The 15,940-nt window shown below is 52.7% G+C and overlaps 2 protein-coding genes across 3 annotated transcripts in view; both read left to right on the top strand.

Moving 5' to 3' along the window:
• Nucleotides 1-412: 412 nt before the first annotated feature.
• On the top strand, nucleotides 413-11,783 carry ANKRD2 (ankyrin repeat domain 2). Its single transcript, XM_054435463.1, has 9 exons — nucleotides 413-785; nucleotides 5,705-5,806; nucleotides 6,143-6,301; nucleotides 6,401-6,508; nucleotides 8,766-8,864; nucleotides 9,227-9,325; nucleotides 10,223-10,321; nucleotides 10,512-10,610; nucleotides 11,478-11,783. Exons 1-9 carry the CDS (start codon nucleotides 618-620, stop codon nucleotides 11,625-11,627), a joined length of 1,083 nt encoding a protein of 360 aa, XP_054291438.1. The 5' UTR covers nucleotides 413-617; the 3' UTR covers nucleotides 11,628-11,783.
• A 494-nt stretch (nucleotides 11,784-12,277) lies between these two features.
• HOGA1 (4-hydroxy-2-oxoglutarate aldolase 1) overlaps nucleotides 12,278-15,940 on the top strand; it is a 31,087-nt gene continuing 27,424 nt past the window's right edge. The window contains exon 1 of one of the 2 annotated variants that reach the window (XM_054435466.2): nucleotides 12,278-12,813. In XM_054435466.2, coding sequence (XP_054291441.1) covers nucleotides 12,603-12,813 — 211 coding nt within the window. In that variant the 5' untranslated portion in view covers nucleotides 12,278-12,602. The remainder of the gene's footprint in view (nucleotides 12,814-15,940) is intronic. The other variant, XM_054435465.1, reaches the window with a different exon arrangement.

Consider the following 15,940-nt stretch of genomic DNA (forward strand, 5'->3'; position numbering starts at 1 on the left):
GAGGTCCACTGAGCACTTACCAAGGGAGGAGACAGATTGGATAAGGTTTGTTCATGACTAGAAGTCACCCAGCCAAATGCAGTGATACTTAACCGGGGGGCATGTGGGACCCCGGAGAGCCGAAGGCCAGCGTGAGCTGTGATCAAAGAGGGAGACAGCTGCCCTTCCTGCTACCACGGCCCTGGCCTGGACAAGTAAGAGTGTGACCCTCCTCACAGCCAGCAGGGCCTATCTGCAGGACAGCCTGGGAGTACAGAACTGTCCTGGGTCCCCCGTTTGGTTTTCAGGCCCTCTTCCTGGAGCTGGCTGAACAGGGTTTCCAGGCATCCAGCAGGTGGCACTGTGATCTGGGCTGGAGCATGCAGCCGGCAGTTCCCTTTTGCAACTCAGTTGCCTTGGCTAAGGCCCAACCAGTCCCAAGTGCTCAGGACAGAGGCTGGACGGGCTCCTTCCTACAGCCCTGCTCTTGGGACACAGTGCCCTCCGGCTCTAATAGGCCAGGAGTTGGGGGGGCAACTGGCTCTGCTCCCTGGCCCTGGCTCCCCCTGCTCCCTGGGGCTGCCCGAGGTGAAGGTGACAGGTGGGGGAGGCAGGTGGAGAATTGAGCCAGTGAGCTCATGGCAAAGGCGCCCAGCTGGGAAGGGGTGGGTGCTCTGGCCTATAAAGCCCCCGAGGCCCTGTGGCCTGCAGAGGCGGTTATGGATGGCACCATGGAGGACTCCGAGGCGGTGCAGAGGGCCACGGCGCTCATCGAGCAGCGGCTGGCACAGGAGGAGGAGAATGAGGTGCGAGCAGGGGTGGAGGTGCCCAAGGGGGTCTGAGGAGATCCAGCTCTGCTGTCAAGGGGAGGGAGAGCCTGTCTGCTACACCTGTGGTGGGGAGGGGGGCAGATGTCCCCAGGGGCCCAGTTGGGCCTCATTCCTGTCCCAGGGTGTTACTGGCAGGGGGTATTGCTGGCAGCAGAAGACTGAGGCTTCAGCCTTCAAAATTGAGTCAGTGAGGTGGGGAGCTGGGCTGGGCCTCCTAAGACTGCTCATCCTCCTGGGCCTTGAGAGACAGTGGGCTGTACAAAGCAGACAGCTGGGTGCTGCCTGGGACTGTCAGGACTGTGTGGCCCTGTGATACCCCAGTGACTGGGGAGGCTGGGGCAGGGGAAACTCCAGTGTTTGCCCACTGAAGAAGAGAGTGAGGAAGGGATGCTGGGAAAGGAAGCATGGATTTTGCCAGCCTGCTGGCCACCCTTGGGGAGGCCTTTGGAGTGTGGTGTTCTGGGCAATTGCATTTTCTCTGGGATAAGGAAGTGGAGCGGCGGCAGGGGGTGCTGGCTTGTCCTACTCTGCATTTTTTTTTTTTTTTTTTGAGACGGGGTCTCCCTCTGTTGCCCAGGCTGGAGTGCAATGCATGATCTTGTCTCACTGCAACCTCTGCCTCCTGGGTTCAAGTGATTCTCCTTCCTCAGCCTCCCAAGTAGCTGGGATTACAGGCATGCACCACCATGCCTGGCTAATTTTTGTATTTTTAGTAGAGATGGGGTTTCACTATGTTGGTCAGGCTGGTCTCAAACTCCTGGCCTCAGGTGATCCACCCACCTTGGCCTCCCAAAGTAGTGGGGTTACAGGTGTGAGCCACCGTGCCTGGCCCCTACTCTTCACTTTATTTAAACTAATACTTCATCTAGTGTTGGCTCTGCCAAGAGCCCAGAGCTGTAGAAATGGGTGGACCAATAAGGCTCAGACGCTGCCTTCTTTTTACCAACCCAACATTCATTTTAGCCCATTTGTTGGTTTCATAGTCAACTAAGAAACAAGGCAAAGGAAAGAAATGACTAAATAGAGGTGTGAATCAGAAGTGGAGGAACACAAGGGGCTCATGAATTTTTCTGAGGGCCTTCAAGGACTCCTCTGTGGACAGGGCCAGGTGCAGTGGCTCAAGCCTGTAATCCCAGCATTTTGAGATCTGAGATCCGAGGTGGGCAGATCACTTGAAGTCAAGAGTTCGAGACCCGCCTGGCCAACATGGTGAAATCCCGTCTCTACTAAAAATACAAAAATTAGCCAGGAATGGTGTCAGGCACCTGTAATCCCAGCTACTCAGGAGGCTGAGGCAGGAGAATTGCTTGAACCTGGGAGGCGGAGGTTGCAGTGAGCCGAGATCGCACCACTGCACTTCAGCCTGGGTGACAGAGGGAGACTCCATCTCAAAAAAAAAAGGGGGACACCTCTGTGGACAGGAGGATACCTGAGCTGGGCCTTCAAGGGGACTCAGTGGAGTCCAGGATGGTGGAGGGTATTCTAGCCTCAGGAAATGCAGGAGCTGAGGTTTCCATGAATGAAAGCGTGGCTGTCTTGAGAAAGTCTGGTAGTAGGGTCTAAGGCTGGAAAGACACAAGCCAGAGAGGGCCATGTAAAAGATATTTATTCTGTGGGCAGTGAGGAGCCACTAAATGTTATTGAGTGAGGGAGATTGGTGTCATCTGACCTATTTTAGGAAAGCAGCTCTGATGGCCCTGAGAAGGACTTGTTGGAAAAGGCTGGCCCTAACAGGAATGGAGGGGAGGAGATAAATCAGGTTGGAGGTAGATGCCATTCAAAAAAAGGAGTGTGACTGAATAAGGGGTGAGGAGGAAGGAAGGGTCAAGACCCCAAGGGAAGAAGGGATGAGGTCAGGAAAGAGCTTGGACTGAGCCCTGGCTGGAGCGAGCATCCCTGGATCTCTAGGAATCCCACTTCTCCCTCCCCCAAGGGCGTGTGCCTATGGTTGGCTGGTGCCAGGCAGGTGAGTCATGCTGCTATGCCAGTTCTGGAGTGCTGCCAATAGACACACGGACCTTCAGCAAGGGGACGCAGAACAGTGCTCTTCCGTTCATTCATCCAATAAATATAGCTACAGAGCTGTCAGGACACCAGTGCCAGGCCCTGTGCTAAGCATTTTACAGGCATTCTCTCATTTAATCTGCATAGCAATCTATGAAGTAAAGCGGGAGCTTTGTATGTTTCATGAACTCACATTCAATGCAGCAAACAGCTATTGAGCACCTACTGTGTGCCAGCCCACAAAGACAAACCTGAAATGAAGGGCTGTAGGGTCTGAGGAAGATGTGGGTGAGCATTAGAGTCCCCAGTTGTCTCTACCAGGCCCCAGCCTGGCAGGGTTCTTGGAGGAGAGCCTCTGTCTAGCCTGTGCCCCATCCCCAGGGTGGGAGGGGAAGGAGGGCCCCAGAGGCCAGTGCAGGGGCTGGAGTTCCACTGTGGCGAGTTTACTGGATTAGGTCATCACTGAGAGCTTAAGGGTTAGCAGAGATGCTGAGTCTGCTTGCCATCATCCATTCACTCATTCATTCATTCATTCATTCACCAGTCACTAAGCACCTACTATGTGCTAGGGCCTGTCACAGATGCTGGGGACACCAAGATGATTAAGACACAAGCTGGGGAGCCACAGTGGCTCAGGCCTATTGTCCTGGCACATAAGGAGGCAAGGCTAGGCATTTGAGGCCAGCCTGGACAACATGGAAACCTCTCATCCATGTGACAACAACAACAAAATTTATAGCCGGGCGCGGTAGCTCATGCCTGTAATCCCAGCAATTTGGGAGGCCAAGGTGGGTGGATTGCCTGAGCTCAGGAGTTCGCGACCAGCCTGGGCAACATGGTGGAACCCCGTCTCTACTAAAACACAAAAATAATTAGCCAGGCGTGGCGGCATGCGCCTGTAGTCCCAGCTACTCAGGAGGCTGAGGCAGGAGAATTGCTTGAACCTAGGAGGTGGAGGTTGCAGTGAGCCGAGATCGCACCACCGCACTCCAGTCTGGGCGACAGAGTGGGACTCCATCTCAAAAAAAAAAAAAAACACAAGCTGGCCCTCTGGATGCTCCCTGAGGAGCCCAGCCAGAGTCCCACATGCAGCAGTAGCTGCAGCCCCAGGTTATCTTTCATTCTTGGAAGAAGATGCAGTGTTTCTGATTAGGCCAGCACTGAGACCTCAAACCATGAAGCCCAACATGAAAGGGAGAAAGCAGTGGCTAACAGAACCTTCAGAATGAAGACCTGGGAAATCGGCTCTCAAAACCACCTTGAAGGAGCAAACGTGGGAGCTCAGGGAGGAATGGGAAAGGGGCCTGCGTGCTCTGTAAGGGTGGCCTCCTTCCCAGCTGCCACATTGACTCAGGACCCTCCAACCTGGGCAATTGTTCCTGGACTCATAGCCACACAAGCTGCCTGGTGGGGACTGCAGAGATGGGAGTGCCAGCACATCACAAAGAGAGAAGAAGCAGTCCAGGAAAATCAGAGGGCAAATGCAGAGGAGACCTGGCAGGCAGTTGGACCTGGATTACATTGAAAAGAAGGTTAAGACTTAGAGCCCATTTCAGAGCCCATTTCAGGCTGAAGGCTGAGGAGCTGCTGCTCCCATCGCCAAGTTCCCCTGAAAGCAATAGTTTCCAAGCTCTAGACTTCACAGATCAGTGAAATCTGAGAGGAAAAAAAATAGTATCTAACAAAGAGTTGCCAAATTTTATATTGCTAAGACCATTTAAGAAATAATCATCTCTCATCATAATTATTTCATCAAAGTGAATTATTTATTTTTAAAACTTATTTTATTTATTTATTTACTTACTTTTTGAGACCGAGTCTCACTCTGTCGCCCAAGCTGGAGTACAGTGGCAAGATCTTAGCTTACTGCAACCTCCACCTCCTGGGTTCAAGTGATTCTTGTGCTTCAGCCTCCCGAGTAGCTGGGACTATAGGTGCGTGCCAACACGCCTGGCTAATTTTTGTATTTTTAGTAGGGATGGGGTTTCACCATGTTGCCTATGGCTGGTCTCGAACTCCTGGGCTCAAGCAATCCACCTGCCTCGGCCTCCCAAAGTGCTTGGATTATAGGCGTGCGCCACTGTACCTGACCTATTTATTTTTTGAGGCAGGGTCATTCTCTCTCTCTCTCACTGTCACTCAGGCTGGAGTGCAGTGGCATCATCTTGGCTCACTGCAACCTCCCCTTCCTGGGCTCAAGTAATCCTCCCACCTCAGTCTCCCAAGTAGCTGGGACTACAACAAAAGCCACCACGCTTGGTTAATTATTTAAATTTTTTGTAAAGATGCTGTCTCACTATATTGCCCAGGCTGATCTCAAACTTCTGGGCTCAAGAGATCCTCCCACCTCAGCTTCCCAAAGTGCTGGGATTACAGATGTGAGCCACTGTGCCAGGTCTATTTATTTTTAGAGACACGATCTTGCTATGTCTCTGGAGCTGGTCTCGAACCCCTGGGATTGAGCAATACTGTCTAAGCCTCTCCAGTAGCTGGGACTAAAGGCTAGCACCACCACACCCAGCCAAAGTGAATTTTTAATGCCAAAAAAATAAAGAAAAAAAATAATCTTGGTGCTTGAAAGACTGAATATATTTAATCTCATAAAAAACGCACTCTGGTGGCCTTTAATGTTGTTTTGCAGGGATCCAGGCCAGCCAGCGGGCAGGTGTCTGAGCTCAGGGTTGGGACTGGGGCTGAAGCTGAGGTGGGGAACTCGCCCCTTTTGGGGGCCTCTCCAGGGGCCCTGCTCTTGCTGGGGGCTCCCCAGGATCAGCCAGAAGGGCTCTGAAACCACCCAGGAGGAGGTCCCTGTGGGGTGTCCTTGGCGTGGTTGGGGGAGAGGCTGCCTGTCTCCTCGGGTCCTGGAGAAGGTGCCCTCCTTGGATCACCAGAAACTCCGAGGAGACGCACGCCAGAAGCTGCCCATGGACTTGCTGGTGCTGGAGGATGAGAAGCACCACGGGGCTCAGAGTGCAGCCCTACAGAAGGTGAAGGTAAGCCCGGGAGGACCCAATGTCTGCACCCAGGGGACCAGCCAGGTAGCCATGGCCTGTCTGCACCTCTCCCCACGTGCCCATGGACCAGCAGTTCAGCACCCCCGGTAGAACTTGCTAGCCCTGCAGAATCTCCGCTCCGCCCCAGAACTACTGAGTCAGAATTCCCCCAATCTGAGAGCCATCTAGGCCTGGAAGGAGGGATAGACCTTGGTTCCTTCTTTCTTAAAAGGGTCTTCCTGCCTACCCCACCCTCTCCACCAGCTTAGCTCAGAGGTCTCCCAAGCCCCCCAAACTCTCTGCCCAGCCGGGGGGTTGATGGGCCATCCCGCGCAGGGCCAAGAGCGCGTGCGCAAGACGTCCCTGGACCTGCGGCGGGAGATCATCGACGTGGGCGGGATCCAGAACCTCATCGAGCTGCGGAAGAAACGCAAGCAGAAGAAGCGGGACGCTCTGGCCGCCTCGCATGAGCCGCCCCCGGAGCCCGAGGAGATCGTAAGGGTCCCGGGGAGGACACTGCGAGGGGGCGGAAGGGGAGCCCGGGAGGCTTCGGATGGCCCGGACGGCCCCTGACTGCTGCGTCCACACCTGCAGACTGGCCCTGTGTCTGAGGAGACATTCCTGAAAGCCGCGGTGGAGGGGAAAATGAAGGTCATCGAGAAGTTCCTGGCTGACGGGGGGTCAGCTGACACGTGCGACCAGGTGATGCTCCTAGCCGCCCCTGACCGCCCTCCCTGTCAGTTTCCATCCCCACTCCGCTCAGCTCCTGGGTCAGCCCACTGTGAGCCTATTTGAGAGGAGGCACGGGTGTTCTTTGGATGGGTGGGTGGCTGGGGCACTCAGAATGGGTGTCCCTTCCCCGTACAGGAATTGACCTAAATCCTTAAACCCTTTTCCAACTTGAATCACCTGCAGAGCAACAAATGTCACATGTTTAGGAAAGAAAGAAAAATAGAATCAAATAAAAATAGACCAGGACCAGAAGATGTGGGCTCAAATCCCATCTCTCTCACTCACGAGTTGTGGGACCTGTGGCTGGGTCGATGCCCTCTCCATGCCTCAGTTTCCTCCTCTGTAAAATGGCCTACTTCCCTCACAACATGCTACGGTGATCAAATGGAATATTAGGCTGGGCACTGTGGCTCACGTCTGTAATCCCAGCACTTTAGGAGGTCAAGGTGAGAGGAGCGCTTGAGCCTAGGAGTTCAAGACCAGCCTAAGCAACAGAGTGAGACCCTGTCTCTATACATATATAGATATAGATATAGATTTTTTTTTTGGTAAAAGGAAAAAAGGAATATTAGCACCTCAGTAACTCAGTAAGTATTCACTGAATGAATGAAGAAACTATCAAGCATGTGTTAAGATATGATATTTTTGTTTCTCATGGTATAGTACTGTACTTTTTTTTTTGAGACAGAGTCTCACTCTGTCACTCAGGCTGGAGTGCAGTGGTGCAATCTCAGCTCACTGCAACTTTCGCCTCCCAGGCTCAAGCAATCCTCCCACCTCAGCCTTCCAAAATGCTGGGATTATAGGCTTGAACCACCACACTTGGCCTATTTTTTTTTCATGGTAAAACATAACGTGAAATGTTCCACTTTAGCCATTTTAAGTGTACAATTCAGTGGCATTAATTACATTCACAATGTTGTGCAGCCATATTTTCTTTTTTTTTTTTTTTTTTGAGATGGAGTCTCGCTCTGTCCCCTAGGCTGGAGTGCAGCGGCGTGATCTCGGCTCACAGCAACCTCCACCTCCCAGGTTCAAGTGATCCTCCTGCCTCAGCCTCCCGAGTAGCTGGGATTACAGGCACCGCCACCACACCCAGCTAATTTGTTTATTTTTAGTAGAGACAGGGTTTCAACTTGTTGGCCCTCCACAACAGGCTGGTCTTGAACTCATGATCTCAGGTGATCCACCCGCCTCAGCCTCCCAAAGTGCTGGGATTACAGGCATGAGCCACCGTGTCCAGCTCCTTGCAGCCATATTTTCTAAATTTTTCATCACCCATCATACTTCTTTTTGGTTTCCCTGAAACTGCCTCTTTCACACTTCCTGGGGTGCTTTCTTGCTCTTGTGTCCTGGGATTTGGCACATTAGTGGTTTTCCACCTTTGGTCTGCATTATTGTAGACTTGGACCACATGTCCTTTCTGTTCTTTAGACTCCAAAGTCTTCATCCTGTCAGTCTATCCAAGTACCTCCTACTTCTGAGCACCATGCTAGGTGCCAGAATACAAAAAAAAAACAAAAACCAAAAACAAAAAAGCAAAGCAAAACAAAACAAAACAAAAAAACAGACCAGGGTTGGTTCCTTGGGGAGACTCACATGTAACCAGATCATTAGAATATGGAAAGATACTCACTGTGTGTGGCCTGTAACCAGATCATGAGAATATGGAAAGATATTGTGGCTTGAGCGTTTCAAAAGTCCAAGGCAGAAAGGAGAAGGGGAAAAGTTTATTCTTTCTTTGAATCAGTGATCAGTGTCACCTGTTCATTCTGGCCTTGTGCTAGGCACTTAGGGAGTCCAGCAAGACTTGACCTGCCCTCGAACACACTCTCACAGTTAAGGGTCATCTGGGCCCTAGGGAAGCCTTGGCCTAGAGGTTTCAAGGAAATGATGGCATTTGAGCTGCATCTTGAAGGAGTAGCAGATTTAATCAAGCACTCCCAGGAAGTGAGAGCAAAACAGGCATGCTTGGCAGAGGAAACCGCCTGTAGAGAGGCATGGCTTGATGTGCCTGGGGGGCAGTGAGAAGGTCAGGTTCCCTGGGGCAGAGGGCTCCCAGGCTGGTCTGGATAGAGCATAAGGGAGCTGGCAGAACACAGAAAACATGGGGGCCAAGCACAGGGGTGAGAATCAAGCTGGGGGAAGGCCTGGGCCTCAGCTTGGGTGGGAGATGGGCTCAGGCCTGGAGCCAGAGGCCAGGCCCTGACAGCCTCTCTGGGGACAGTTCCGTCGGACAGCACTGCACCGAGCCTCCCTGGAAGGCCACATGGAAATCCTGAAGAAGCTTCTAGATAGTGGGGCCACTGTGGACTTCCAGGATCGGGTGAGTGAGAGGGCAGGTATTCAATGGGAGACAGGGGGTGGCTCCAGCACTGACAGACATCCTCTCCCTGCCACCTGTGCCAACCTGAAGCATAAACAGGTTGCTCAGGTGCCAGACTCCACCTCAGTGGCTTATGAGACCTTGAGTAAGCCCCTTCTCCTCCCTAAGCATCCTCTGTGAGTCTGGCTTGGACCAGATGGGCCCTGAGTGTTCTTCTGTTCCACTTGGTCCGTTGCCAATGCCCAGGCCTGCTCCCTGTACCTTTCCCCTAGATATCCCTCTGCCTTCCTGGCTGGGGTACATTCCCCCCGAATACTTTCTTCCCTGCAGCTCTGTAGTTAGACCTCATCATTTCCTTCTAGCTGGACTGCACGGCCATGCATTGGGCCTGCCGCGGGGGCCACTTAGAGGTGGTGAAACTTCTGCAAAGCCATGGAGCAGACACCAATGTGAGGGATAAGGTGAGGCAAAGACACTCAGAAGCAACAGATATTGGGGTGGCTGTGGGGAGGAAGGCAGGGGTCCAAGGGCAGGAAAGACCAGGGGGCAGAAAGGTAGTGAGCTAGTCTGGTTTCTGGCTGCAGAGCAGGGAAGCTAAAACAGTGTCCTACTGGGCCTCCCAGCCCCGGGATGGGTCCCTGCCATCCACACAGGCCCTTGAGGAACCACCATCTGAGGACAGGAGGAGGAAGAGCAGACAAGAAGGGAGGACAAGAGACTCACTGTCTTGGGGGCTTCGGGACCACTCAAAAGATGCAAGATTTGTTCATGTTACCTGTCATTATCCTTCTATCTACCTATCTATTCATCTATCCGTCTATCCATACATCCATTCCTCCATTTATTCATCCCCTCATTCATTTATTTATTTATGCGCCATCCTTCTATTCATTCATTATTTCATGTGCAACCTTGAACAAGTGACAGCCTCTGAGCTTCTGTTCCTCATCTGTAAAACGTCTTGCAGAGTTGTTGTGTAGATTAGGTGGGAAAACACATGTAAACGAATTATTTATTCAACATAAGGCAAATGTCTTGTAAGCTTTTGCATGTCCATTACATAGTCATCTCTCAATAAATGACATCTATTATGATTATTAAAAGAAGGGTAGAAGAGTGAGCAGCTGGGTGAGAGGAGAATCATAGAAGGCTTCCCAGAGGAAGTGGCATTTAAGGCTTTAGAGTTAGGCCACTGGATAGGATGGCAAGAAACTGTACCATTCTCTGCCCCTCCAGGGCTCAGGACTCGGCACTAGGACTTGGAAGAGGGATTAAGCTGGAGTTAGGACAGCCCCCCTCCCCAGGGGTACCACAGTTCAGGCCCTGTCAACCAGCAGTTCCTGATTCCTCCCACCCAGCTGCTGAGCACCCCGCTGCACGTGGCAGTCCGGACAGGGCAGGTGGAGATTGTGGAGCACTTTCTATCCCTGGGCCTGGAAATCAATGCCAGAGACAGGGTGAGTGCTAGCCTGTCCGCTGCTCATCCGCCATGGGTGTGTGGGCAGCCTGCGGGCCGCTACAGGTGGTGTCCTTCCTCCTGGGGCCTTCAGGACTTGGCTCCTGAGCAGGGTCTCTAGCCCACCTCCCATCACCCTTGCCTCCTCTCACTGCCCACAAGGGCCATACTGAGTGCCACACTGACTCTAGGAAGGGGATACTGCCCTGCATGACGCTGTGAGGCTCAACCGCTACAAAATCATCAAACTGCTGCTCCTGCATGGGGCTGACATGATGACCAAGAACCTGGTAAGCTCATTCCCTCCCTGATTCAGTCATTGGCGTGAGCACTCACACAGTGGAGGGGCTGTCCAGGCCCCTGGAGCAGCCCCCGCCTAGGGACATGTATCATTGGCTCTGGCCAGCACCATAGTACATAAAGTTGTCCTCTTCCAGAGCACCATTCCAACTGCCCGCCCCATTCTCTATGTGTGTCTATGTCCAGAGTGCAAGTGCAGAGAGACAGCAGGAGGGGCAGCAAGAGGACTTCCCAAAGCCCCCCAAGTAGGCCAGAGGGGGTCCTCAAGTGCTGGACCAAGGAGGCCAGAATCATGAAAGGCCAGAGCTGGAAGGGACCGAGCACTCAGCTGGCATGACAGTTCCTAGTACCCCATGTCAGCTCCTGCGGTCTTTGAGTTTTCTTAGGATCCAGGAAGGAAGTCCTTGGAAGGGGAAGGTGCCCAGGGAACACCTTGGACTAGGGAACACTTGGTCCAAGTTCTTCTTTGGGGCCCAGAGCATTCACAAAAGGAGGGCGTAGGAGAGTCCCTCGGGCTCAAGAAAGGCTAAAGGGATGAGAAAAGCAGGAAAATATGGGGAAGGTATAAATGAGGGGTTTTCACCCTCAGCATTATTGACATTTAGGGCTGGGTGATTGTTTGTTGTAGGGGACTATCCTATGCATTGTAGGATATTTAAGCAGCATTCTTGGCCTCTGCCCACTAGATGCCAGTAGTACCCATCCCCTAGTGTGACAACCAAAAGTATCTTCACACAATACCAGTTGCCCCCATTTGAGAAGCACTGGTGTTGTCAATGAGGGTACTTTCTGTGAAAGCCTTCAGGACAGTTAACAGATTTTCTCTTGCCGCCCCCCCACCGCCCCACCCCCCCAAGGCAGGAAAGACCCCGACGGACCTGGTGCAGCTGTGGCAGGCTGATACCCGGCACGCCCTGGAGCATCCTGAGCCGGGGTCTGAGCATAACGGGCTGGAGGGGCCTAATGAGAGTGGGCGGGAGACCCCTCAGCCCGTGCCAGCCCAGTGAATGCGTGCCCCAGCCCAGCCAGCTACCCAGCCCCTCTCTGTGTGCAGCCAGAGGGTCCTAAGAATGGCTCCCGGAGCTAACTGAGGGCCCAGCCTTTTTTCTGCGTGATCCAGGAGCACCCACAAACTACCGCAATAAAAAAGCTGTTTTTGCTAATTGCGATGTTCATTTCCATTTGTGTCTGAAATCTTTGGGAATGAAGGAAGACTGGGGGCAAATGCTGGTTTGGGGAGGAGGGAAACTGGGAGCTGGTTGGCCCTCTGAGCCAGCCCTGCAGCTTCTTTACTGTGGTCTCTTTTCCTTTCTTCCCTGCCACTCAACTTTTCCTGCCTCTTCCCACGTCTCCAGGGCCAGGCTTGGCCCCTGCATGGATTGACTTGGTAATACACTCATCCTGGCCCCCTTCCTGGTGCCTGCTGTCCTGTGGGGCTGTGTGTGGCTAGCACAGGCTTGTCACGTGGCCGCCTTGGCAGGAGGAGCCTGGTAAGGGAGCGGGGCAGGGGATGGACAGCCTGTCACAGGCAGCTTCTTGCCCAGCCTTGCCACACCTCCCACAGGGCAGGGCCTGCTCAGCCAATCAGCTCCACCAATCTCAGAACTGCCCGTGGAAACCTGGCTGGGCTTCTGGCTTCGGAGCTGGGAATTGTGGGAGGAGGGCCCAGATCCCACTGGAGATACCAAAGAAGATACCCTTTAGTATTGGGATCCCAGAAACCAGTCCTGCATCTGGCCAGAGGGACACTGGGTTGTGGCATCTCTCCAGCTGCTACCCAGAAGGAACAGGGCCCCCTGGGGCCTATAGGCCTTGCCCCTGACCCTGGGGACACCCAGCTCAGGCCTGCTCCAGTGGCCACAAGTCAGGGAGGCCGCAAATTTTTAACTAGACACATTGATCATTAATAGGGGGTTAGAAAGAGTTCAAACTAAGTCTCACTCTGGGACATAGACCAATTGTGCCTCAGGCCTCCTGCAGAGATGCTGGGTCCCCAAGTCTGGTCCTCTGTGAGGCAGGGGCTAAGCAGGAGCTTGTCCAGGAATGTGGGGGGCTGGGCCTCAGGGGAGGGGAAGAAGGTGGACATTTCGGGCATCTACCCCCCTGTGACCACCCCCTTCACTGCCACTGCAGAGGTGGACTATGGGAAACTGGAAGAGAATCTGCACAAACTGGGCACCTTCCCCTTCCGAGGTGAGTGGGGTTGTCCTCTGTGGGACCTGGGGAGATGTGAGTGGCCCTTTAGCCAGAGACCAAGGGAGGGCACACAGGCTCTGTCAAGCTGTCCAGGGATAGTCTGGTACTCAGTGGGTCATTTTATTATGGGAGAGGAACAGGGGAGACTGGTCTGGAGTCAGGAGACAGGCAGGAAGCTCCACACTGGCCTGTAACCTTAAGCTAAACCTCGCCTGCTTCAGTTTACCCAGCTGTAAACTGTTAAAGTGCCTTTGTAGCTCCCAGAGTGATTCTGGGGTTGGACTGGATAATGGGTGTGAAAGTCCTTGTCAACCTTGTCACTCCATGCAGATGTGAGGGCATGTGGCTGAGGTCACGTGGCAGCCCAGCCACAGTCCCAGTTCCCTCCAAAGTTTGTTTGTACATTCTCTTCTGGACAAAGCCTCCTTGCCAGAATTAGTTCTCCCTGTTGTGGCTCCTGTGACCCCATCTCTCTTTACACATGGGTCTCCCCAACTCTGAGGTTAGGGACCAGATGATATTTGCGACAATCAACATGTAACAGAGTCCCAGGCGCAATAAATGAAGGTAGAAGAAAATGTCAAATCCTGCCTGCCCTGCTCCGCCCATCCCCATTCCTTACCGCACAATTCCCTGAGGCAGGGCTCTCCATAGGACCATCCCACAGATGGGAATCTGGGCCTCAGAGTGACATGGTCACTGCCCAAGGTCATTCAGCTAACACATAGCTGAGCTGAGGTTTGCACCTCGTCTGACCGCATGGCCCATGCTCCGTTTTACTCCCTCGCTGACTCTCATTATAAACTCTTCGGAGCTGCTAGGCCACACAATTTCAACAGAGTGTCTGGTCAGCAGTAGCTTTGGTGTGGCTGCTGTTGAGGCAGTATTGTGTAGACCATGGACTCTGGTTTCAAATCACAGCTCTGGGGTGAGCGCCTGTAATCCCAACACTTTGGGAGGCCGAGGCAGACAGATCATGAGGTCAGGAGTTTGAGACCAGTCTGGACAACATAGTGAAACCCCGTCTCTGCTAAAAATGCAAAAATTAGCTGGGCGTGGTGGTGGGTGCCTGTAATTCCAGCTGCTTGGGAGACTGAGGCAGGAGAATCGCTTGAACCTGGCAGGCAGAGGTTGCAGTGAGCTGAGATCATACCATTGCACTCCAGCCTGGGTGACAGAGCAAGACTCCGTTTAAAAAAAAAAAAAAAAAATTAAATCACAGCTCTGGCACTGACTTAGTGTGGGATGATTGCTGTCCCTATCGGACACATGGGAGTGATAATGCTCATATTATGGGATGGTTGGACAAAAAAATCTGAGAGAATGCAAGTGAAATCATGCTATAAATTGTGGAGTAATATACATTGGAAGGTACTGATTCCAATGGTAATAATGATTAAAATGACAGTGTGATTGGCATTGCAGCAAAGCTGCTTTGTGACTGTGACCCCTGGCCTGATGGACACATTGATCATTCATAGCTCAGTACTGAGGGAATATGCCCCATCCTTGGGGACAATGAATGCCCTGTTGGAGGCCCACGTTGAGCAGGGACACAACTCTAAGTTTCTACTGGTGCTTGGCTCGTGGGGCCTGGAGGTTTTGTGAGGTCCTGGTTCTCCTGAAGTGAGAAGCATTTTGAGCCTCTAAGTGAAGACCTTGCTTCAGCTTCAAGGTTCAAGGACGCTCTAGTTCAGGGTGGGGAGGGTGGACTTTGCATCTGGTGTTTGCCTGACACCCACAGAATCCACAGAGACCCCCAGACTCTTCTCTGGACCCTCCCTTCTGGGCCACCCACCCACTCTTGCAGAGGGCATGGGGTGCCCAGGAGCACAGGCTGCCGTGGATTTAGCAGGCTGTGGGCTGCACATACCCACTTGTCTGTCTCCCTCGCAACCTATGCAGGCTCCAGCTCCCATCTGATCACTCACCCACACACCAGAGAGCCAGCAGGGTGTGGCAGGAAGAGCCCAGCATCTTGAATTAGAGGACCTGGGCAAGAATCCTGCCACTTCTGCCAGTTAACAGAGACCTTGGGGAAACCACTTAACCTTTCAAATCCAGTTTCCTCATTTTAGAATAGGAACTGAGCCTTCAGGCTCCTAGCCACAGGATCAATATAATCCTTCCAAGGCACTGTCACAGAAAACACAGAGATAGAGGGTCCCTTCCCTGCCTCCAGGGTGCAGCCAAAATGCCCAGGAAGGAAGACACAAACAACTTTAGCTCTGAAATCTGTGTTTCTCTTGCCCTGTCCTGACCCCTGAGGTAGACTTTGCAGCCCAACACTCAGGCTGAGGAGGGAACATCATATCACATTGTAAGGGCCTCCTGCAGCCAGTTAAAGGTCCTCTAAAGAGGAGATGAGGGCCAGGCACAGTGGCTCACTCCTGTAATCCCAGCACTTTGGGAGGCCAAGGCAGGAGGATCTCTTGAGACCAGGAGTTGGAGACCAGCCTGGCCAACATAGTGAGACCCTGTCTCTATTAAAACAAATAAATAGGAGGTGGAAAGCTGCCCTGGATGAATCAGTGAAGAGTTAGAGATTCTTCTGGAAAGCACTCCCTGAAACTGTGTAGTTTTTTTTTTTTTTTTTTTTTTTTGAGACAGAGTCTTGCTCTGTTGCTCAGGCTGGAGTGCAGTGGCATGATTCGGCTCACTGAAACCTCCGCTTTCCGGGTTCAAGCGATTCTCCTGCCTCAGCCTCCTGAGTAGCTGGGATTACAGGCGCCTGCCACCACGCCCAGCTAATTTTTGTATTTTTAGTAGAGATGGGGTTTCACCATGTTGGCCAAGCTGGTCTCGAACTCCTGACCTCACGATCCACCAGCCTCGGCCTCCCAAAGTGCTGGGATTACAGGCGTGAGCCACTGCACTGGGCCTCTTATTTATTTATTTATTTTTAAGATGGGGGTCTCAGTCTGTCACCCAGGCTGGAGTGCAGTGGCACGATCTCGGCTCACTGCAACCTCTGCCTCCTGGGACTAAAGCAATCTGCCCATCTCAGCCTCCTGAGTAGCTGGGACCAAAGGTGCACACCACTATACCCAGCTAATCTTTTGTATTTTTAGTAGAGATGGGATTTTGCCGTGTTACCCAGGCTGGTCTCGAATTCCTCAGCTCA

The sequence above is a fragment of the Pongo pygmaeus genome, chromosome 8, assembly GCF_028885625.2.
Source record: "Pongo pygmaeus isolate AG05252 chromosome 8, NHGRI_mPonPyg2-v2.0_pri, whole genome shotgun sequence".
In the NCBI taxonomy this organism is placed as follows: domain Eukaryota; kingdom Metazoa; phylum Chordata; class Mammalia; order Primates; family Hominidae; genus Pongo; species Pongo pygmaeus.